General features: G+C 40.2%; 1 protein-coding gene across 1 annotated transcript; it reads right to left on the reverse strand.

Moving 5' to 3' along the window:
- Positions 1 to 5,868: 5,868 nt before the first annotated feature.
- LOC139365152 (uncharacterized) lies at positions 5,869 to 16,148 on the reverse strand. Its single transcript, XM_071102585.1, has 6 exons — positions 15,919 to 16,148; positions 13,746 to 13,772; positions 13,425 to 13,477; positions 8,901 to 9,289; positions 8,547 to 8,675; positions 5,869 to 8,296 (listed from the first exon to the last, which is right to left on the reverse strand). Exons 2-6 carry the CDS (start codon positions 13,748 to 13,750, stop codon positions 8,114 to 8,116), a joined length of 759 nt encoding a protein of 252 aa, XP_070958686.1. The 5' UTR covers positions 13,751 to 13,772; positions 15,919 to 16,148; the 3' UTR covers positions 5,869 to 8,113.
- Between the last annotated feature and the right edge of the window lie 9,705 nt (positions 16,149 to 25,853).

A 25,853-nucleotide genomic window follows, 5' to 3' on the forward strand; every position in this document is an offset into this window, starting at 1 on the left:
ATTAAGGAAATTGACCTAAAAGGTCGTCACGGGTTATAATTGAAGGTGTTTGAACATTGGTGTTCCCATAATTGGTTGCTTCACTGTGATCATTATCTACTTTAATGATTATCAATAGTTCTCTGTCTGTTTGTGAAGCCCAGCCTAAGATGATGGTGATGGAGCTCATGTTCTTCTCTTTTACTCTGTGTGATGACAACACCCCCCACAGTCCACACAGTGGGCCACACTGTAGTGGTAGATGACCTCGAGGTCTCCCTCCTCTCATGCTCTGCAACAACATAAAACAGGTTAAGTTGCAAACATCTATTTACTCTGACATGAACACATCTAAATGTATGGTGCACATGGCACAGTACATTGCAGGCTATTGATACATTGATATGATAAAGATGGACCTCTAGGCCAGACTTACATAACAAACAGCCTTTTATCACTCATCCCTGCGTTTTTTTATTATTTTACCACTGTTTTACTGCTAGTGTTTAACTATTGGACGTGAGGCTTGTTGCTCTGAGGTGTAGTTTCTGCAAGAGACTGTAGAGAACATGAGGGTGTTGCCAATCATTATCGCTGTGTTCAATGGCGATTTTAGCATATAAATCTTAGTGGGGCAAATTCAACTTATTATTATTTTTTTAGATGCATGCCACTACATGGTGACAAACGTTTCCCCCCAAACTGTTAGGGCCTACATTAAGTTGTCCCAAACTGTTAGGGCCTACATTAAGCTGTCCCAAACTGTTAGGGCCTACATAAAGCTGTCCCAAACTGTTAGGGCCTACATAAAGCTGTCCCAAACTGTTAGGGCCTACATAAAGCTGTCCCAAACTGTTAGGGCCTACATTAAGCTGTCCCAAACTGTTAGGGCCTACATTAAGCTGTCCCAAACTGTTAGGGCCTACATAAAGCTGTCCCAAACTGTTAGGGCCTACATAAAGCTGTCCCAAACTGTTAGGGCCTACATAAAGCTGTCCCAAACTGTTAGGGCCTACATAAAGCTGTCCCAAACTGTTAGGGCCTACATTAAGCTGTCCCAACAGCAGAGCTTTCTTTTTCAGCACCATGGAGTGAATCCTCACCACCGCTACACCTGGCCATCAGCGAAACCTTTCACCCTCAGAACTTAGCCTACTGTTCTGACTTGGTGGTGCACAGGTAGCCTAGGACACGTCAACAGATCTCCCACCAGCCATCCAATACCCCCCCCCCCCCTCCACAATTCTCCAAGAACTACCCCTTAACCATCCAATACCCCCCCCCCTCCACAATTCTCCAAGAACTACCCCTTAACCATCCAATACCCCCCCCCCTCCACAATTCTCCAAGAACTACCCCTTAACCATCCAATACCCCCCCCCCCCACAACCCCACCACCGAGAATTTAAAAAATAATAATAATTCCATTCCCCACCCTCAAGACCTTTCCTCAATGCACCAACAACCAACAATATGGACAAAAGAGAAAAAAGACAAAGACGAAGGAAAACAGAAAACATCAAGGACAACAAACATCATAATAGCAAGGCAAACTGAATATGTTTGAGTTTTGTATGGCAATATTTCCATGTGTGTGTGTCCGTGTATGTGTGCATTTGAATGAGAGTGTGTATACTGCATGTGTACAAACACCTGCATAGCATCAGCCTCAGGCATGCCTGTATTATCTGTAACCACTGCCCCTCAGTGTCATTCAAACATACTTTTTGTTATGTTTTATTTTGACATTATTTTTAAAAACTTTGATTTTGTCATGTTGTTTATTGTGCTGACAGTTTCTGTTACGGACAAGGCTGCTATTACAGGGTTTAGCAACAGGATGTGAAGCTGCTCTTTCGTTTCTGCAACAGACTGGAAAGAACATGATGGTGTTGCCAATCATTATTGTTGTGCTGCAGAGTGCTGACCACAGAAGACATAAACACCAAGGATTTGTAACCACCCTATGGTTGAGGCATCTCAGAAAATCAAGGTATAACACCAACAATTATTCTGTCAAGACTAACTATATTACATTAACTGATGGCATATTGGATGCAACAATATAACATTTACAACATCAATGTGATAAGCTCAACTGTTTCAATCTTCTCACTTGTTTGTGTTAATATAATATATCCTCTTATAACCATATCAACCTGATATCAACCTGATTAATAAATGTCTCTTTTTTGTTCCACATTGCTCAATAACTATTAGGTATTTTTTTTAACCTTTATTTTACTAGGCAAGTCAGTTAAGAACAAATTCTTATTTTATTTTATTTTAACTTTTTTCCTGTGGACTGTTGTTCCTGTCCCGTCCAAAACTTGACTCTAGAAACTCACTCCATTCTTGCCAGAATCTCACGGAACCCACAAGATCCGCGGGAGTCCTGTTCCCGTGTCAACCTCTACTCCATAGCCTCACAACCTGTCTAATGAATGCTGTTCCCGATGGCTTTAAGCTTCCATATATTCTCATCCATTTCAGATAAGTAGCTGTTGGTCTCCTGAAAAGTGGTATTGTAAAGTGGAATAAAGTTCATGTACAGTAAATAATGATATTTATTCAAGCAGCCTTCAGGACAAAAATATAGCTTTTTGGTCTAAACTACACTCGCTGTGTTTGGAGGAAGAAGAAGGATGATGAGAAGGAAGAAGAAGGATGAGTACAACCCCAAGAACACCATCCCAACTGTGAAGCATGGAGGTGGAAACATCATTCGTTGGGGATGCTTTTCTGCAAAGGGGACAGGACGACTGCACAGTATTGAGGGGAGGATGGATCGGCAGTGCATCAAATACTTGTTCTCCCCACAGTATATACATATATATATATATATATATATATATATATATACATATATATATATATATATATATTTATATAAATATTTATTTATTTTATTACTTTTTACCCCTTTTTCATGATATCCAATTGGTAGTTACAGTCTTGTCCCATCGTTGCAACTCCCGTACGGACACGGGAGAGGCGAAGGTCAACAGCCATGCGTCCTCCGAAACTCAACCCTGCCAAGACACACTGCTTCTTGACACACTGCTTGCTTAACCCGGAAGCCAGCTGCACCAATGTGTTGGAGGAATCACTGTACAACTGCCGACCGAAGTCAGCGTGCATGCGCCCGGCCCGCCACAAGAAGTCGCTAGAGTGCGAAGGACATCCGGCCAGCCAAACCCTCCCCTAACCCAGATGACGCTGGACCGATTGTGAGCCTCCTCATGGGTCTGCCAGTCGCGGCCGGCTGCAACACAGCCTGGGATCAAACTGTAGTGATCAGACTGCAGTGACGCCTCAAGCACTGTAATACAGTGCCTTACACCGCTGCATCAGTCGGGAGGCAACAGTGTAAATTCTACTGCACAATCACATTTGGCCTTTTGACAAGTTATTGTCGTATTAAGTTTGTACAGCAAAGTGTGATTTTAACTCTGGAAATAAATCTGCATGTCAACTACTACAGTTCTGTTATGAGAATTATGTTCATAACCCAATTCAATTATACTACTCAGTCTACGACCTAGAATTTGTAAGATACTGGTCGAATGAAACAGACGGAGGCCCAGATAAAATAGTCAAAAATGTTTATTCATGAGAGCGCTGGTTAGTTGGACAAAACCATTAATTTTATACTGGCTTCTTACGCACATACTTTCACACACAAACATTAGGTATCCTACGCACATACTGTCCCACTACCCAGCCGACAAAGATTAGGGAGACCTTGGGACCTTGAGACGTACTCCCTGTTCTTTCCCAAATCTCTAGTCAGGTCGGCACCGAATTTGCTCAGACAGTCTGTGTTTAAAATACCATAAACGCATATTGTACAGATATATGGTTTTACTCCTTATTCTGACTAAAACTGCACACATCATGACTAAAACTACACACATCATTTATTATCATTTTACTGACTAACAATTTTATACAATTATCTGGCTTCAGGGTGGAATATTCTAGTAATTCATTTAAACCTATAAATTCCATCAACAAGTTCCAGAAGCCTAAAGGGATAGTTTAGTGAAATACATTTTTTGATAGTTGTTTCCTTGCCCTGAAAGCAATATGTGGATTTGAAGTCTGATTGCAATCCACAATTTGGTTTCATTCAACTAGCCAATGCAAACAAATAGCAGTTAGCACTACTTTCAAGTCAGCCTCTCATGTTTACCAAAATGTCATGCCAAAATCGTTGCAAAATAATTTAAAAACAAGTCATTGAGTTAAAATCAATTTAGGAGATGATTTGGACATGGAATTTTAAAAATGGCGTAAATGTACTTTTATTGGTTTTTGGTCCCAAAATGCTTTATAAGCATTTATTGGAATTGGCTAGTCAATCACAATGAGTGTGGATTGCAGTCACCCCTTGTCCATAGACTTATTTTAAAACGAGGAAACAAATATCTAAATACAGTGCCTTGCGAAAGTATTCAGCCCCCTTGAACTTTGCGACCTTTTGCCACATTTCAGGCTTCAAACATAAAGATATAAAACTGTATTTTTTTGTGAAGAATCAACAACAAGTGGGACACAATCATGAAGTGGAACGACATTTATTGGATATTTCAAACTTTTTTAACAAATTTAACAAAAATTGTGCGTGCAAAATTATTCAGCCCCTTTACTTTCAGTGCAGCAAACTCTCTCCAGAAGTTCAGTGAGGATCTCTGAATGATCCAATGTTGACCTAAATGACTAATGATGATAAATACAATCCACCTGTGTGCAATCAAGTCTCCGTATAAATGCACCTGCACTGTGATAGTCTCAGAGGTCCGTTAAAAGCGCAGAGAGCATCATGAAGAACAAGGAACTCACCAGGCAGGTCCGAGATACTGTTGCGAAGAAGTGTAAAGCCGGATTTGGAAACAAAAAGATTTCCCAAGCTTTAAAAAATCCCAAGGAGCACTGTGCAAGCGATAATATTGAAATGGGATGAGTATCAGACCACTGCAAATCTACCAAGACCTGGCCGTCCCTCTAAACTTTCAGCTCATACAAGGAGAAGACTGATCAGAGATGCAGCCAAGAGGCCCATGATCACTCTGGATGAACTGCAGAGATCTACAGCTGAGGTGGGAGACTCTGTCCATAGGACAACAATCAGTCGTATATTGCACAAATCTGACCTTTATGGAAGTGTGGCAAGAAGAAAGCCATTTCTTAAAGATATCCATAAAAAGTGTAGTTTAAAGTTTGCCACAAGCCACCTGGGAGACACACCAAACATGTGGAAGAAGGTGCTCTGGTCAGATGAAACCAAAATTGAACTTTTTGGCAACAATTAAACGTTATGTTTGGCGTAAAAGCAACACAGCTCATCACCCTGAACACACCATGCCCACTGTCAAACATGGTGGTGGCAGCATCATGGTTTGGGCCTGCTTTTCTTCAGCAGGGACAGGGAAGATGGTTAAAATTGATGGGAAGATGGATGGAGCCAAATACAGGACCATTCTGGAAGAAAACCTGATGGAGTCTGCAAAAGACCTGAGACTGGGACGGAGATTTGTCTTCCAACAAGACAATGATCCAAAACATAAAGCAAAATCTACAATGGAATGGTTAAAAAATAAACATATCCAGGTGTTAGAATGGCCAAGTCAAAGTCCAGACCTGAATCCAATCGAGAATCTGTGGAAAAAACTGAAAACTGCTGTTCACAAATGCTCTCCATCCAACCTCACTGAGCTCGAGCTGTTTTGCAAGGAGGAATGGGAAAATTTTTCAGTCTCTCGATGTGCAAAACTGATAGAGACATACCCCAAGCGACTTACAGCTGTAATCGCAGCAAAAGGTGGCGCTACAAAGTATTAACTTAAGGGGGCTGAATAATTTTGCACGCCCAATTTTTCAGTTTTTGATTTGTTAAAAAAGTTAGAAATATCCAATAAATGTCGTTCCACTTCATGATTGTGTCCCACTTGTTGTTGATTCTTCACAAAAAAATACAGTTTTATATCTTTATGTTTGAAGCCTGAAATGTGGCAAAAGGTCGCAAAGTTCAAGGGGGCCGAATACTTTCGCAAGGCACTGTATGTCATTTGCTGAAGTAACTATTTTAATAATATCTACAATTATCTCAAAATGCACTCCTTTTTAAAAACCTTAGCAAATATACAGTGCAATCGGAAAGTATTCAGACCCCTTGACTTTTTCCATATTTTGTTACATCACAGCTTTATTCTAAAATGGATGAAATAATTTCCCCCCCTAATCAATCAACATACAATACCCCATAATGACAAACCAAAAACAGGTTTTTAGAAAGGTTTGCAAAAAAATATTTACAATATCACATTTACATACGTATTTACAATATCACATTTACATTTACAATATCACATTTACATAAGTGTTCAGACCCTTTACTCAGTACTTTGTTGAAGCACCTTTGGCAGTGATTACAGCCTCAAGTCTTCTTATGTATGGTGCTACAAGCTTGGCACACCTGTATTTGGGGAGTTTCTCCCATTCTTCTCTGCAGATCCTTTCAAGCTCTGTCAGGTTGGATGGGGACCGTCACTGCACAGCTATTTTCATATCTCTCCAAATATGTTTGATTGGGTTCAAGTCCTGGCTCTGGCTGGGCCACTCAAGGACATTCAGAGACTTGTCCAGAAGCCACTCCTACGCTGTCTTGGCTGTGTTCTTAGGGTCGTTGTTCTGTTGGAAGGTGAACCCATCGCCCCAGTCTGAGGTCCTGAGCGCTCTGGAGAAGGTTTTCATCAAGGATCACTCTATACTTTGCTCCATTAATCTTTCCATCGATCTGGACTAGTCTCAGAGTCCCTGTCACTGAAAGACATCCCCACAGCATGAGGCTACCACCACCATGCTTCACCGTAGGGATGGTGCCAGGTTTCCTCCAGAAGTGACGCTTGGAAGTCAGGCCAAAGAGTCAAATCTTGGTTTCATCAGACCAGAGAATCTTGTTTCTCATGGTCGGAGAGTCCTTTATGTGCCTTTTGGCAAACTCCAAGTGGACTGTCATGTGCTGTTTACTGGGGAGTGGCTTGCGTGTTGCCACTCTACCATATAAAGGCCTGATTGGTACAGTGCTGCAGAGATGGTTGTCCTTCTGGAAGGTACTCCCATCTCAACAGAGGAACTCTGGAGCTCTGTCACATTGACCATCGGGTTCTTGGTCACCTCCCTGACCAAGGCCCTTCTCCCCCGATTGCTCAGTTTGGCCGGGTAGCCAGCTCTAGGAAGAGTCTTGGTGGTTCTAAACTTCTACCATTTAAGAATGATGGAGGTTATTGGGGACCACCATTGCTGCAGAAATTGTTTGATACCCTTCCCCAGATCTTTGCCTCGACACAATCCGACACTATTTTACTCTGACATGCACTGTCAACTGTGGAACCTTATATAGACAGGTGTGTGCCTTTCCAAATCATCTCCAAATCAATTGAATATCACAGGTGGACTCCAATAAAGTTGTAGAAACCTAAAGGATGATCAATGGAAACAGGATGCACATGAGATCAATTTTGTGTCTCATAGCAAAGGGTCTGAATACTTATGTAAATAAGGTGTCTGCTTTTTATTTTGAATAAATGTGCAAAAATTTCCACAACAGTTTTTTTACTTTGTCATTATGGGGCATTGTGTGTAGAATGATGAGGAAAATGTTTAATGTAATCCATTTTAGAATAAGGTTGTGACGTAACACATTGTGGAGAAAGTGAAGGGGTCTGAATACTTTCCCAATGCATGGTATATAACAATTTTTCTGTATCATAATTGATTACAATTGCACTAAGTAACCTCAAACTTTGCCCCTTTCTGGGCATTATACTCAAACTACAAAAACATAAAACATGTTTATACTGAAGTCCAGACTCGTTTTGCCATGAAGTCCATAAGCCAGTCCCTGTGCAGAGATATTACTGTACAGGTGGTCAATCAGCAAAAAAAAGTGCAGTTTGTGATCTGTGTTCATCACAAGACATGGTCGAGACCCACCATTGGCATTTGACATGTGAGATTAACACGTTTAAATGTTTTACTCACGTCGGCTGCAGTGAAGGAGAGTCCCAGGTTTTGGTAGCGGGCCATGTCAGTGGCACTGTATTGTCCTCAAAGCGAGCAAAGACGTTATTTAGTCTGTCTGGGAGCAAGGCATCCTGGTCCGCGATGGGGCTGGTTTTCTTTTTGTAATCCTCTTGTGAGGATTGTAGTCTTGTACTCTTGTGTCTGAGCCATTGAATTCGTAGTGCTTCCTTTTTAGTGCTTCCTTTGAAAGCCTTGAATATTCGGTCCTTTGTTGGGTTTGAATGTTTGGCTGAAACATTATCAACAACATAGTGGTTATGGAACATCACAAATAGTTTACCACAATATTACCATAATAATTTACGGACATTTTGACAGCATTAACATAAACAAACAGCAGTATTAGGGTTTGTTCACCTAGGGGCGAGCATAGATAATAGATTTTTGTCTTAAACTTTCCCTGATTTCAATATACACACTTTTGTCATGTTTTGCTATGTGTACCATACCCCCAGTCTGAATCAAACAGTAATTATTACCTCAGATTGACTGATTGCTTTGAGATCCCTCAGCATCTCAATCTCCAAACTTCTTCGGAACTGAATATGCTCGTCATTGATTTTCTTTATTTCGTCACATTGCATCTCTTTCTTCATCTCTTCCTCAGTCTGAAAAAATATAACTGTGGAATAACTAGCTGACTTGTCCAGCAACTTACTTATTGACACATTACACTGTATGTCTACATTTTGTAATTATTCAAGAACAATGACATGTAGACGAATAAATGCAAGACCTACTGTAACTGACAATAACAACACCTTGTTTATTAATGTTAAACACAAAATAAGTTAATACGTTTGCTAAGTTAATGTAATATTGCTGGGTCTTACCAATTCCTCAAAGCATTCTCCAAATCTGTGTTTCTCCAGTCCTGGGAACTCTGCTCCAGATTTAAAGAGATCCTCCAAGCTTCTGGCAACAAGGTGTAGAACTTCAAACTCGTAGGCGTAGACATTGCCATCTTCACATAACAGGAGAACCAGCTGCCATCCTGCTGCCGAACAGCGGAAGTCATCCAGGGCACCAATGACCACCATCTCCATTCTCTCTGGAAGGTAGCAGTCTTTCCAAACTTCTAACTGTTCACCATCTCCAGCGTGAACAGTGTCCTCCAGACCCCCGATTCTCAACTCGTAACTTTTCGGCTTTGCAAGAGGTATCTTGTTGTGGCGATGTTTCGACACAATCTTTTCGATTTGGCCAAGGAATTCGACAGCATCTGTGGCAACAACTGACAATAATTAGAAACTATATTTAATTAACATTGTAAATGTCAAGAGTGCAGAACATCCTACTTACAACCTGCAAATATAGACATTTAGAATCGTAATGTATTATTAGCCATCTGATTCAAAGATGCAGTCCTGGATCTTATTAAGCACAACAAATTCATAACATATTTTATAAATTGGATTCGTAACATATCACCTGAATTGCATACAGAAAAATACATATAATAATAAGGATTTGCAGGACGTAACATATCATATGATGATGTAGTACAGGAGGTCCGTTTTGGCTCCTGTGTACCACTTTCAAAACTACTGGTTGAAATTATACAAAAGTTCCGGAGCATCTCTTTAAACATACAATGATGGGTGGTTCTCACATATCACATATCAGATGTTCAACCATTGTTCCACATTTTATATCTCTGAAGGTATAGCTGTGGGTATAGTCTCAGCTAGTTGTCTTACACTGTGGCAGTACTGTATTGAATGTTGGTGCTGTAACTCAAATCACGCAGCTAAATCCCATCAGCTGCTAAGGTTGCTGCGGAAAGGCTGAGGTCAAATGTGGATGAAGAGGAGGTCATCTTGATGCTGTTACAGTACATGTTTCCAGCTGTGATGACATCTTCCTGTGATCCAAGTCAACTGGTGCGCTCAAAAGTGGTAAGTTTCTTGCTCCCGAAGTTTGTGAAATTGGCTTCAAGTGCTTTTGTAGGTTGCATTGTGTAGGTCGGTGCTACAGTCTTAAAGTGTTAATCTTCCAAATATCCCCCTGAAATCATATTCTCGACCTGACAGCCATGGTAACCTGTGATGCTGCACGTGTTTCACTGTGATCAATAGACCTTGTTCTCACCATGTCCATGACTGTTAGAAATCCAGCAAAGTGGGGTAGGAAGCTGAAGTGCTTCATCAAGTCTATGGATAAAAGTGATCTAATCAGATAACTAATGAATTAATTGAAATTCTGAGTGCATAGTTTACTATTATTATTTCTTATTTGACTGCCAGCCCTAACCAAGGTTGATTTAGTACTAATATTAATACATTTTATTTTAAGTAATTTTCAAACATGATGACAGACTAACCAGGCAGAACACTAAACATGATGACAGACTAACCAGGGAGAGCACTAAACATGATGACAGACTAACCAGGGAGAGCACTAAACATGATGACAGACTAACCAGGGAGAGCACTAAACATGATGACAGACTAACCAGGGAGAGCACTAAACATGATGACAGACTAACCAGGGAAAGCACTAAACATGATGACAGACTAACCAGGGAGAGCACTAAACATGATGACAGACTAACCAGGGAGAGCACTAAACATGATGACAGACTAACCAGGCAGAACACTAAACATGATGACAGACTAACCAGGCAGAACACTAAACATGATGACAGACTAACCAGGGAGAGCACTAAACATGATGACAGACTAACCAGGCAGAACACTAAACATGATGACAGACTAACCAGGCAGAACACTAAACATGACGACAGACTAACCAGGGAGAGCACTAAACATGATGACAGACTAACCAGGCAGAACACTAAACATGACGACAGACTAACCAGGGAGAGCACTAAACATGATGACAGACTAACCAGGGAGAGCACTAAACATGATGACAGACTAACCAGGCAGAACACTAAACATGATGACAGACTAACCAGGCAGAACACTAAACATGACGACAGACTAACCAGGGAGAGCACTAAACATGATGACAGACTAACCAGGGAGAGCACTAAACATGATGACAGACTAACCAGGGAGAGCACTAAACATGATGACAGACTAACCAGGGAGAGCACTAAACATGATGACAGACTAACCAGGGAGAGCACTAAACATGATGAGAGACTAACCAGGGAGAGCACTAAACATGATGACAGACTAACCAGGGAGAGCACTAAACATGATGACAGACTAACCAGGGAGAACACTAAACATGATGACAGACTAACCATGGAGAACACTAAACATGATGACAGACTAACCAGGGAGAACACTAAACATGACAACAGACTAACCAGGGAGAGCACTAAACATGATGACAGACTAACCATGGAGAACACTGAACATGATGACAGACTAACCTGGCAGAACACTAAACATGATGACAGACTAACCAGGCAGCACACTGAACATGATGACAGACTAACCAGGCAGCACACTAAACATGATGACAGACTAACCAGGCAGCACACTAAACATGATGACAGACTAACCAGGGAGAGCACTAAACATGATGACAGACTAACCAGGGGAGTAAACAACAAGAGATAAAAGCTTAGACAACAGCCATTTTGGGTAAGCCTGTGTGAAGTCTTAGTGTGGACTAGAATATGTGTATGGATTGTGAGGTTCTGACATGGAGAGGGAGTTCCAGAGCTGGGGGCCTGCACTGCTAAAAGGACGTTCTCACATGGAGCGGAGCCTGTTGCGAGGGAGGGTGAAGAGGCCAGTGTCAGAGGAGCGCAGTAAATCGGTGGGAGTGTAGGAGGTTGGAGAGGTATGTGAGGGCCAGTCTATTTGTCGGTGAGCAAGAGTTGCTTGAAGATGATGCTGGATTGAACTGGGAGCCAGTGAAGTTTGATGAAGGTTGTGATGTCTCAAGGTCTGGTGTGTGTGAGGACTCTGGCAGCTGAGATTGAATCTATGGAAGTAGGTCCAGTGTTTTGTCAGGGAGTCTGTAGAGAATGGTGCTGCAATAGTCCAGGCGTGAATGAGGGTTTCAGCAATGGGGTCGGTGATAGTGAGTCCGAGTTGTGACGTGTTGGAGGTGAAAGAAAGCTGTCTTTGCGTAATACATACTGTACATACTTTGCGTAATACATACTGTAGGCCTACGTTGGTTAGCATAGGGAAAATATGGCTTTGTTTGGCGGCACAAAATGTACAGCTACTGTATTGTTTTAATGTCCATTAGGGCAGGTAATTACAGTCCATTCTTAATTAAACTTTCATTTTGGAAATGTAAAATCCAAGTCCGGAATGATTCTTCAATGGAGGTGGTGAAAAGGGAACCGGGTGTCACAGACACTCATTGACCAACACAGCCAAACAACCTCCTCACAGCTGAGACATCAGTCCAAATACCATCACCTACATCCATGTTTTCTTCTGTCACACTGTTCACATGCATTCACCTGCAGATCCACAAACACATTGATTGAATGTTTCTTCTGTCACACCAATCGAACACTTGATAGCCTACCTATATAATGAGATATCTTCATCCAACATTTCTTCTTTGGCACTGATGAATCTGGTGTCCAGAGCTATCTGTCTTCTCTGATGTCCAGGTCCCACCGACTTTCAGAGAGATTCGTCATGCATCCCGGCCAAAATCCTAGTTTGAAAAATGTACTACTTCTCAAACATCGTCTCCCACAGGCACATGTGGTGATTTAATGGACATGCTTGAGCCACTATTATATGTCAACATAGGAATTGGACCACTTTGCATTAATACGACAGAGGAAGAAAAATGTCTGATGAAAACTACGAAAAGAAAGCAGCAAAGGTGTTATAAACAATTGTCAATAGGTTATGGTATAAATCAGACAAACGTGATATACTTGATGTGTTCCCATTTAGAGCCGTGACTAGTTAGTAATGCTTCTTTTAATGGGTCCCAAATGTACAGTAGGGCATCTGAGGTTGTTTGGAACACTGAATTCCTTGTGGATTTTTAAAGAATCGGCCTTAGGCCTTATATAGTATAGAATGACAACCAATCATAAAACATGAAGACACTGTTTTCATATAGTGAAGGAGGGGCCCTAGTGGCCACAAGTCACCAGTAAGCAAGCAACTTTATCTTCTTATGACATTCAATTTCTCTATCATGAAATTTTAATGTTTATGGAAATTATTTATTGAAAAACATTAAACGTGTAAAATATGAGGTCTAGTGTTGTCTAAACCCGGGATTCAATCCGATTGCGGGTAACAGGCAATGCGGCTTTTAAAGGCAATGTTGACGGAGATCGCATTCACGGTAAATGCTGCATATGTCAGCTGAATCAGACATTTCCTTTTAAAGTGTCTGAATACAAAGGCCATTGGATGACAATACACTACATAAAGAAATTTGGCTGATACCTTCTTTTTCCTTCTCACAGTGAAGAAACTCAGTCTTTATCTTCTTTAACAACCTGTATAAAATGATAAAAACAGAATATGTTTTGTTTTATTAAACTGTAGAATTATGAATTAATTTAACTAAAACAACAAGAAATACACATTTGCAAATTAGGTAAGGAACCCAGACATGCCTTGAGTAAATTCTTAAACAATTGAAATTCAGCAAGTCAATAAATGTAATAAACAAAGTGTGGGCCAACGTCATTTCCATGTAAATAACCTGGAGCCTCATATATATATATATCATCTCTTACATTTTTTAAATTGAAATATCTTTACCCCATTGATGTGATGATTCCCTGATGACTGTTGAGAAAACAATACAAATGCTGGTGAACAAGTAGGGCAAAAAAAAGCACTTAAACTCGAAGAATCCACACCAAAATGAATAAACACTTCTCATGAATAATATAGATCAAAATAATTTTGGGGTCAAATCAACATGACAATTATAATTTTAAATGTCGTTCCAATAAATCCTTTATTTGAGTGAAACACACCTAATAAAGTTGAAATAGGCTTACATTAAATAGTTGTATACACCTAAGCATTCCGCATAAACCTGACTTTTTTTTTACTGTTTGAGTACTGTTTGAGTACTATTTCTAGAACAATGTCTGCACTGGGATATATGTCAACAACGTCCAATTTATCATTACAATTACAGGTAAGGAATCCTAATAGCTAAATTGTTTAATGTAGGTCAATTCAGTCAATAAAAAAAAACACATTTAAGATGAATTTAATGAAACTGTAATATCAACTGGTTATAGTGTATCCTGGAACACATCTTCAATAAAGTAGTAACCTCAGTGTGGCGCTTGCTTATAGAAGCCTATGGCTGTGCAATTTCATAGCCGTGTTTTGCTAATATAGACGCTCTTATTTCCCGAGCACTTATCACAGTCAATACACATATTGTATAGTAAAAGCATGATTTAATATAAGAGATTAAAATAGAACAGAATACTGCGAAGTGATTCGCATCTCGCGTCTGAACAGTTATTCACAAAGAATGGTAATTTGAAACGGGTCTCAATTCGGCATGTTGAAACACATATTTTTCAGGGTTACAAACCTAAATCTGTCTTCTTATCGATATACAGACGTTCAATTTAGTTCATTATTGGAATGATCTAAATGTATTAACAATTTTTCATTGAACACTGCATTGGGATGAATTAGGGCGTAGGCCTAGGCTTAGTGGTTCTGATGAAAATACGCTCTTTGTCTTTATAAACTAATGTTTTTGCATATTCCCAGTGTGGATGCTGTCTATATGCATAGCCAAGGCTAACCAATTCTAAATGACACTAGCGGTTCGCAATGTAGGGTATTCAATAGTTACCACAGCCACAACGTCCGAAACCCTGCCTGTTTCTACATTTCGCTTCCTAAAATCAGATTTTAAACCTAACCCTTAACCCTAACATTAATCACATTGTTAACCTTGTGCCTAAACCTAACCTTAAGCTTTTTTATATTAATATTTACGATATAGACAATGCTGACTTTGTGACTGTGATACTAGGTTCACTCGCAAAGTCACCTAAACTGAAAATGACGCAGTTCTTCCAAAACTGCAGCTCATTGCTGGAATACATATTTCCCTACTTCAGTCAACCAGTCCATTTTGAAGTTGTGATAAAGCTCTCCTCATTTGGCAAGGATTGTAGCTTCTGTATCCCATCAGTTTGACACGTTTTTATAGTCATCTATTTCTATAAGCGCATTCAGCACGCGTGAGCAGAGGGAGCGATCGTAATTCCACGTAGGTTAATGCTGCGGTTATGTAGTCGTCGTCGGAGCGTTTTATTTCTTAACTGCGATGTTGGAAATATTACTTTGTTTCATTCATGTGCATTTTGATCGGAACAATTTTTCAACATATACGATTTTAGCTACTTTGATAAGCTAACTAACGTTGCTTATAATTACGTTTAGCTAGCTTGATTAACATCGATATAAACCCAGGTTCGTTACAATATGATCAATATGGTTAAACTAGCTACCTTATGCCGCACCCATCTTGTGCTTGTCAAAAACGTATTGTTATCATCTTTTGTTCGAAAATGTAAAAGGTCAGTGGTCGCATTTCGGTAGCTCACACAGTTTCCCGAATTGTAATTCTGATGTGAAGGGTCATTCAAGTGAAACTACACAGTCAGAACTTCCAATAACTCCGATAGCACATGAACGCAGCATATGCTACTTCTCTAATGTATCTAATGGATTTCTCAAGCCAAAGTATAAAACACTTTCTTCTCACCAAAGACACGTTTCTTCAGCAGACATATATTTATTTTATTAGCCTACTCAGGAACCGAACCATAGAACCAATATTTATGGTAATAGTAATTAGAACAAAATAAACATCATACATTTCCGGAAGGCTATCACCCCTTCATTGAAACACTTATATTACAAACAAGTCTATCGTAACATAGCTTACCAGATTCAAATGTAGCCTGTAAGAAATGTAAGGCAATTTACCAACAAAACAAAAAACGTTTGATCTCCTTCTTTAGGGCTGTTGCGTAAGAAGTGGCGTGACAAGTCGTCTTGACTGAACACGGAAGAGCTTGAGAGGACAGTATAGTTCACTGGAAAATGACTGTAGGCAATATGCTGTGTGCATCATATTTCATTATAGGTTCATGACTGAGGCGTGGCCTTTAGACTACGAAGCAAGATGTAACACTTTTTCTCTTAGACTTTAGAAAAAGACGTGGAGGGAAAGGCAGTTTTTAAGTTGTCAATAAAACAAACATTTTGGGGGACTGTTGCAGCTCACTTCTCCTTTAAACCATCTATTGTGTACCACAATATATTAATTTTATTTAATTTGACAGAAATGTAGGTTAGACTATTCTTATAATACCACTTATACCAGCGTAACAAAGTCATTGGATACCACGATACGCATGGATATGTTGTACTATCTGTGTTAATACTTTCAACCTAAGTTAGAGACTTTTTAAGAGCAGTTGATGTGGTTTTCCAGAACGGTTTAGGTGATTTTGACGCCATGGGCGAGCCTGGAAATGCTGCTCGTTGCCCGCTCACAGGTTGCTGACATGTTGTTCCTCTGCATGGGTGTGGCTCCTCCATTTCATTCTGTTCCAATGAGAATGTTTTTTTAGCTCACCTGGCCGGTACATCGGTGGGAGGAGTTTACATCGGTTGAAAGGGATTTCATTCGTTTTCTAATTGGGCTGCTTCCCAGGTGTGAACCAAATGCCCCTCTTGAGCGGATGTCGAATGCGAAGTCGGCTCAGAATAGGGTTCGACTAAGCCAAATGGAATTGTTTTAAGAAGGTCACCAAGGATAATTTAGCTATTTGATCTAGACCCGTTGAAGTATAAACAAATATTTACTCATGTATTTGATGAACAATTTTATTTGGATTTACTGCCCATACATTGAATAACAAATTCACTACAAGGAAGAACAGATAGTCCCCCCAATGAATCTATAGGAAGTTTGTTCTGAAGTGTCTGTCCTATATCTGAGAGATATAAGGAAGCTAAGGAAACATTTAGATTTTTATGTACCCCTTATTTTTGCCAATAAAGAGTGCATTCGGAAAGTATTCAGACCCCTTGACCTTTTCCACATTTTGTTACATTACAGCCTTATTCTAAAATGTATTAAATATTTTTTTTACTCATGAATCTACACACAATACCCCACAGTGACAAAGTAAAAACAGGTTTATTGAGATTTTTGCAATTTATTTTTTTATACAAACTAAAATATCACATTTACGTAAGTATTCCGACCCTTTACTCAGTACTTTGTTGAAGCACCTTAGGGAGCAAATACAGCCTTGAATCTTCTTGGGTATGACGCTACAAGCTTGGCACACTTGTATTTGGGGAGGTTCTCCCATTCTTCCGTACAGATCCTCTCAAGCTCTACTCAGGTTGGATGGGGATCGTCACTGCACAGCTATTTTCAGGTTTCTCCAGAGATGTTAGATCTGTCTCATGTCTGGGCTCTGACTCTTAAGGACATTCAGAGACTTGCCCTAAAGCCACTCCTGCATTGTATTGGCTGTGTGCTTATGGTCGTTGTCCTGTTGGAAGAGGAACCTTCGCCCCAGCCTGAGGTCCTGAGTACTCTGGAGCATGTTTTCATCAAGGATCTCTCTATACTTTGCTCTGTTCGTTCATCTTTCCCTCAATCCTGACTAGTCTCCCAATCCCTGCCGCTGAAAAACGTCCCCAAAGCATGATACTTCCACCACCATGCTTCACCGTAGGGATGGTGTCAGGTTTCTTCCAGACGTGACACTTGGCATTCAGTCCAAAGAGTTAAATCTTGGTTTCATCGGACCAGAGAATCTTGTCTCTCATGTCCTGAGAGTCCTTTAGGTGCCTTTTGGCAAACTCCAAGCGGGCTGTCATGTGTCTTTTACTGAGGAGTGGCTTCCGTCTGGCCACTCTACCATAAAGGCCTAATTGATGGAGTGCTGCAGAGATCGTTGTCCTCCTGGAAGGTCCTCCCATCTCCACAGAGAAACACTGGAGCTCAGTCAGAGTGACCATCGGTTTCTTGTTCACCTCCCTGACCAAGTCCCTTCTCCCCGATAGCTCACTTTGGCCAGGCGGCCATCTTTAGGAAGAGTCTTGGTGGTTCCAAACTTCTTCCATTTAAGAATTATGGAGGCTACTGTGTTCTTGAGGGACCTTCAATGCTGCAGATATTTTTTGTTACCCTTTCCCAAGCATTTCTAAAAACCTTTTTTTGCTTTGTCATTATGTGTCATTGTGTGTAGTTTGTTGAGGATTTTTAAAATTATTATTCCATTTTTAGAATAAGGCTGTAATGTAACAAAATGTGGAAATGTCAAGGGGTCTGAATACTTTCCCAATGCAGTGTAGACAGGTGTGTGCCTTTCCAAATCATCTCCAATCAATTTAATTTACCACAGGCGGACTCCAATTAAGTTGTTGAACCATCTCAAGGATGATCAACGGAAACAGGATGCACCTTAGCTCAATTTCGAGTCTCATAGCAAAGGTTCTGAATACTTATGCATAGAAGGTATTTCTGTTTTTAACTTTTAATACATTTGCAAACATTTCTAAAAATCTGTTTTTGCTTTGTCATTATGGGGTAATGTATTGGGAAAAAAATATTTAATCAATTTTAGAATAAGTGTTTAATGTAACAAATTGTGGGAAAAGTAGTCAAGGGGTCTGAATACTTTCTGAAAGCACTGTATATACTGTACCTCTGTTCATTTTGTCAACTGATACCGGGGCACCATCAGACGAGTCTTGTGAGGCCTGTGGGCGTCCTAGAGCAAGACAAGCGACGTGTTCCCCAGAGGGGTCAGATTAGTGTGGTTTAGCCCACACTGTTCAGACGCTAGAGACAGGTTGGCTGTAACAAATTCAGATGAGTCCTAAGACTCTTGAGGGGGTCGTAGAGCAAAATGGAGAATACCATCGTGGTCGGGAGAGTCTCATCTTTCCATAATAGTGTGTATGCCAAACCGTTCGGACGCTACAGATGATTTTGTGAGAAGACCGATTTTTGGGATGTCTCATGGTCTGACAAGCACCGCTTTAGCTCTGTCACCTTTCACTGCAGATTTGGATGTGTGACATAGGCGGATGCGGTGGATTGAGACACATCCAATGCAAAAACAGGTATCTCTAACTTAAACAGACAGATTTCTATTAGGAATTTTTTCATTATGCTAATTAGATTTATTTGGGGGTGCGGAGATCGACCATAGTTGGTTTAATAGTGCTGCATTAGCGGACTGATATGTAATCTCAGCCATAGCCCCCGTACACATATCTCCGCGGGGCTCCTTGTCCATTGTACAGACACAGCTCATCGGAGATACAGATTGTTTTTGCGCCAACCTGGCATTCAAGCATTTTTCACTTTTTGCAATTTTTTTATAGGACATAAAACTAAAACTGAGGGCAGTACATTTTGAACTGAGGCGGGCTAAGCCCACTTTAGCCCCCCCGTACTGCTGGGAAGCCCCAAAATCTGTTTTTTAATCTTTATTTTACTCTCATTGAGATAAAATGTATTTTGCAAGAGAGATCTGGTCCAAGATATAGCAGCAGGAGGAAACTAAAAGCAACCAACTTTCAGGAATTCTGATGTGATAATTCATCATGCTGTCTGTATTTGTCCTGTGTTACATAAGTTCAGTGACACCTTTTCTTCCAGCCTGGTATCATAGTAACAGTAAGTTCGGGACACCCAAATTAGTATATGTTACGTTTGGTATGGTTACATAAAACAGATGGGTACTTAAGGCAAAAATTAAGGGGCTCCTGTGTGGTATAGCAGTCTAAGGCACTGCATCTCAGTGCAAGAGGTGTCACTTCAGTCCCTGGTTCAAATGAAGGCTGGATCACATCCGGCCGTGGTTGGGAGTCCTATAGGGCGGTGCTCAATTGGCCCAGCGTCACCCAGGTTTGGCCGGGGTAGGCCGTCATTGTAAATGAATAACTGACTTGTCTAGTTAAATAAATAGTAGTGCAGCAGACACCCCTCTAAAACCTCTGGATGCAGTCTACCATAGAGCACTTCACTTTATCACAGGTGACAGGTTTAATACTCGTCACTGCATCCCGTATCAGAAGGTCGGCTGGTCCTGACTAAAGTCCCCTAGATCGCTTCATTACTCCCTTCTTGTTTACAAATCTCTGCTGAAAAGGCTTTGAACCTACCTCACTTCCCGGGTAAGATGTTTAAATATGAGACACCAAACCCGTTTCACAGGGATGGTTAACTCTCCAAGTTCTACTAGTTCATACCAGTCTAGGTAGATCCTCTTTCAGTTTTGATGCCCCCCTTTCTTGGAATTGCCTGCAGAACTCATTGCAACTTGATTCCCTGTTGCTGCCAGGGCAGTTTAACAGTCTAGTATTAGGTGTGTTGAATATACAGTAAGTTGCAGTTATTTTGATTTAAATGAAGAGATATTTGTGGTTGTAATGTTGAAAGTTGTAACTTGTAGTGTTTTATTTTGGTTGTTTTATCTTTGTTAGAGTTATCCTTTTGTAGTGTGGCATTGTTCTGTTGTATTGCTGTGTTCAGGGCACCTTTTGAAATGAGCCACACCACAATACCTACTAGATGTCCTCATGGTACTGTAGAACTAACTACTACTGATAGTAATGTGTGATAACTGAACTAGTCATGATAAACAGATCATTTAACCAATGTTGGGGATCTTCATCTATTTTACGGTAGTCATTGCCCTATATTCTGGGAGGAAGATAACAGGCTAAGTTGCAAACACATCTATCTACTCTGACATTAACACATCTAAAGCAGTGGAGGCTGCTGAGGGGAGGACGGCTTATAATAATGTCTGGAATGGAGTGTAATGATGGAATGGAGTGGAATGGATGGAATGGAGTGTAATGGATGGAATGGAGTAAAAGGAACGGTATCAAATGTGTTTGGCATTGTACAGTATAACAATAATCAAGCATGTTATTGTACTGCATTTGTTTCAATTAAATGTATCTTTATGTCCTGGTTTTCCCTAGAATAAATGGATGGAAACGCTTGTTTTGGAAATCCACAATGGCTATTTTCCTACTTCCTGTTTGATCTTAGAAAGAAATTACAGTACATTACAGGATATTGGTACATTCATATGATGAGTCAATAAAGATCAATTCCCTCATATGGACCTCTTCCATAACAAACACAAACACAGCCTTTTATCACTCATCTCTGTGCTTTTTATTATTTTACCACTGTTTTACTGCTAGTGTTTAACTGTAGGACGTGAGGCTTGTTGCTCTGAGGTTTCGTTTCTCCAGCAGACTGGAGAGAACATGAGGGTGTTGCCAGTTGTTATCGCTGTGCTGTAGAGTGCCGACTACAAAGCCTTAGCCTAAACCTTCCCCTCTATGGTTGAGGCATCTCAGACAATCTAGATATAACACAAAACATTTATCTGATTAGACTAACTATGTTTCAAATACATTAACTGGTGGCCTAATGGACACAATAACATAACATTTAAGACGAGTCTAACTGGTTCAATCTTCTCTCTTGTTTGAGTCAATATAATATATCTGAAATGTCCTCTTATAACCAAAAACATCTCTACTTGATGTTAATATTGTCTATTTATTTGTTCCACAGTGCTCAATAACTATTAGGTAAACATGAATACAGTCATCGTCCAATATGCTGAAAATGTGTGATACAAAACTTCCCTTGAGTTTCTGTCTGACACATCTTGGTAATTTTCCTCTCAACAGGTTGAGTCATGCACGTGTGTACTTCTCTGGGAAAGGTAGTCTGATGACAAAACACCCTGGTGCTCCGCTGATGCCCTGAGTTCCTCCCGACTGATGCATTATGTTGTAACTATTACTAATGTATTACTGACTAAACAGCATTCTCTCTCTTACAAAAGGTTAAGGGTATAATATTATTCCTTGATGTGCATGGTGTCATCACTGATACATAGACATCCTGGGATTTTGTTATTGCTTTATTATTTTACTTTGAGCAACATTTGAAATATTAACATGCATTTATCCTGTTCAAAATCTGGAAACGTACAAACTGGACCAGTGACAGAAGAGGTGTTCTTGATTGTGTTAGGCTGTCCTCTCAAAACCGGTTTAAGGTTAACTGACCTCAGATCAAAACATTCCACATTTCCTGTTTTGTTGTGGAAACAGTAGGAGTACTCTACAATTATTTTTTTTTGCTGTTAGGGATCAACTCACACTGACATTTTATCTTGGCCCTCCATTCTTCACTTGTAAAGATGACCACTTAAACCTACAATAAATACATGAGTGAGTAGTGAGTCCTCTCTGTTACAGCATGGCTGTAATGCATCACCCAAGTAGGTGTTACTGGTGGTGGGAGTTTGAGTTCGCCCCAAAACCGGTTTTATTTCACTTTGAGATCAAATGTATTTTGCCAGAGAGATCTGGTCCAAGTTATAACAGAAAACTGGAAGGAAACTAAAACATCCAACCAACTTTTAACAATTCTCATTTATTGATGGATTCAAAATATTTACAAGATAAGTTTGTGTCATAAAGAAGCACAATGTTAGATATTCATCGTGCTGTCTGTTTTAGTCCACTCTTTTAGCTGGGGCTTCACTGAATACATTCAAATAATGTTAGATATTCATGGTGCTGTCTGTTGTTTTAGTCCACTCTTTTAGCTGGGGTTTCACTGAATACATTCAAACAAGTTCAGTGTCACACCCTTTCTGCAGTTTCCTGTCACATCAGAAATGTGTTCATTTTCATTTCATTCATTTTCCACTGTGACACAAAGCACATGGCAGACTATTTGACAAGGGTCAAAGTTGATAGCTTATTACAATTAAACATCCCCCCAAAATAAATAAATAAAAAGTAAACAACCAAACACAAAGACCAAACCAAAAAGTAAAACAACTGTATTCCCAAGGTGGCTGCTTTTTATGTCTGTTATTTATTAGTGGTAATAATTGTATTGTTTGTCCGAGCTGTAATTCACAACTCTCAGTGACAGAAACCATTTACTTGTGCATTATGACTATGGCACAGTTGCCTTAATCACAGTTGAGTGATTAAAGAACACCATTGTTCTTGTAGTTTCAGAGGAAACTTCCAAGTCAAACACAGCAAAAACACCACGTATAAAACCTGTGTGAAACAAAACCTAAATGTTCAAAATCATTTTCTGTCATTTTTCTAAGACATTTTCTCTTGTGTAGTGTACAAAACTCATATTGCTGCAGACATCCTGATCACATAATAGAAGTTTACACAGTCACAGTTTGCAGTTGGTTTGAAAATGACGGCCAAATGCACACTGTTCAGAGGTGCTAAGTAGACCTATGCCATAAGACTCTGTTCCAAAGCTTTTGCTGCCTTTTCTTTAAGACCTCTCAGGTTTTCCCTTGTGTAGGAGATTCCCAAAATCATATTGCTCCTGACATCCTTATCTTTGAAAATAAGTTTACTCAGGCACTCCGTTTCGGCACAGTTTCCGTAGGGAAAGTCATTTCTGTCCGTCTCAGGGTTTGCGAGAGAGAAAAGATCCCCACAGTTATTGCACGGCCTTCGGTCTTCATAACGATTGGCCTGGTGATTCCTGTAGAATGCTCTGCATTTTACGGTGCCAGGGAAGATGATACCGTTTCCCTGTTCATCATGTCTGAATGACAACACTGCATAAGACACATAGTCATGCCACACGTTTAGACATGACTGATTGATCATAATTCTCCTTGCTCTCTCCCCTCTGCAGGACAGGGATGCTCCATAGTACTTCACTGGTCTGAGGGCTCCAGGGGTTTCGTTGTAGCACACAGCTATGACAGTAGCCTCCAGAGTGTAGTAGTTAGTGTAGTTACTCTCGCCTTTTATTTTGGGGGGCAATTCCAATGCTTCCAGGAAACGTAGAAGATGTTTTTGTATTTTATCTTCGTCCTCATGACCACAAAACCTGACAGCCTGAAAACAAACGAAATGAAACATGCAATATTCTACAAATGATAAGATACATGGACATTACATGTTTTATATCATGTGTTTTATTGTCATTGTTTATTGCTAATTTTTTTTGTGTGGAAATTGGTCAAGGACAAAAGCTTCAGGTTAAATACAGTTGAAGTCGGAAGTTTACATACACCGTAGCCAAATACATTTAAACTCAGTTCACAATTCCTGACATTTAATCCTGGTAAAAATTCCCTGTCTTAGGTCAGTTAGGATCACCACTTTATTTTAAGAATGTGAAATGTCATAGTAATAGTAAAGAGGATGATTTATTTCAGCTTTATTTCTTTCATCACATTCCCAGTGGGGAATACACATACACTCAATTAGTATTTGGTAGCATTGCCTTTAAATTGTTTAACTTGGGTCAAACGTTTCGGATAGCCTTCACAAGCTTTCCCACAATAAGTTGGGTGAATTATGGCCCATTCCTCCTGACAGCTGATGTAACTGAGTCAGGTTTGTAGGCCTCCTTGCTCGCACACCTTTTTTCAGTTCTGCCCACAAATTTTCTATGAGATTAAGGTCAGGGCTTTGTGATGGCTACTCCAATACCTTGACTTTGTTGTCTTTAAGCCATTTGACCACAAGCAAGATTGTGGTCATTGTCCATTTGGAAGACCCATTTGCGACCAAGCTTTAACTTCCTGACCGATGTCTTGAGATGTTGCTTCAATATATCCACATAACTTTCTCTCCTCATGATGCCAGTCCCAGTCCCTCCTGCAGCAAAGCACCCACACAACATGATGCTGCCACCCCTGTGCTTCATGGTTGGGATGGTGTTCTTCTTGCAAGCCTCCCCCTTTTTCCTCCAAACATAACAATGGTCATTATGGCCAAACAGTTCTATTTTTATTTCATCAGACCATAGGACATTTCTCCAAAAAGTACGATCTTTGTCCCCATGTGCAGTTGCAAACCGTAGTCTGGCTTTTTTATGGCGGTTTTGGAGCAGTGGCTTCTTCCTTGCTGAGCGGCCTTTCAGGTTATGTCAATATTGGACTTGTTTTACTGTGGATATAGATACTTTTCTACCTGTTTCCTCCAGCATCTTCACAAGGTCCTTTGCTGCTGTTCTGGGATTGATTTCCACTTTTCGCACCAAATAACTTTCATCTCTAGGAGTCAGAACGCATCTCCTTCCTGAGCAGTATGATGGCTGCGTGGTCCCATGGTGTTTATACTTGCGTACTATTGTTTGTACAAATGAACGTGGTACCTTCAGGCATTTGGAAATTGCTCCCAAGGATGAACCAGACTTGTGGAGGTCTCAAATTTTTTTTCGGAGGTCTTGGCTGATTTCTTTTGATTTTCCCATGATGTCAAGCAAAGAGGCACTGAGTTTGAAGGTAGGCCTTGAAATACATCCACAGGTACACTTCTGAAGCCATGACATAATTTTCTGGAATTTTCCAAGCTGTTTAAAGGCACAGTCAACTTAGTGTATGTAAACTTCTGACCCACTGGAATTGTGATACAGTGAATTATAAGTTAAATAATCTGTCTGTAAACAATGTTTGGAACAATTACTTGTGTCATGCACACAGTAGATGTCCTAACCGACTTGCCAAAACTATAGTTTGTTAACAACAAATTTATGGAGTGGTTGAAAAACGAGTTTTAATGACTCCAACCTAAGTGTATGTAAACTCCCGACTTCAACTGTACATTCCATTTACACACTTACCAAAGTCAGAAGAATGGAAAATGGAGTCTGACGGGGTGGAGACATGTAATTGTGGAATGCCATTTGAAATCTTGTTTCTAATTCGTCCTTCACCGCTTGAGACTCAAAGAAGTCATTTGGAAGAAGACCGACCTCATGAATGTGACCTAAGAAAAAGATGCTGTGAAGCAACTTTTAAC

This window comes from Oncorhynchus clarkii, chromosome 13 (assembly GCF_045791955.1).
Source record: "Oncorhynchus clarkii lewisi isolate Uvic-CL-2024 chromosome 13, UVic_Ocla_1.0, whole genome shotgun sequence".
Taxonomy (NCBI): Eukaryota; Metazoa; Chordata; class Actinopteri; order Salmoniformes; family Salmonidae; genus Oncorhynchus; species Oncorhynchus clarkii.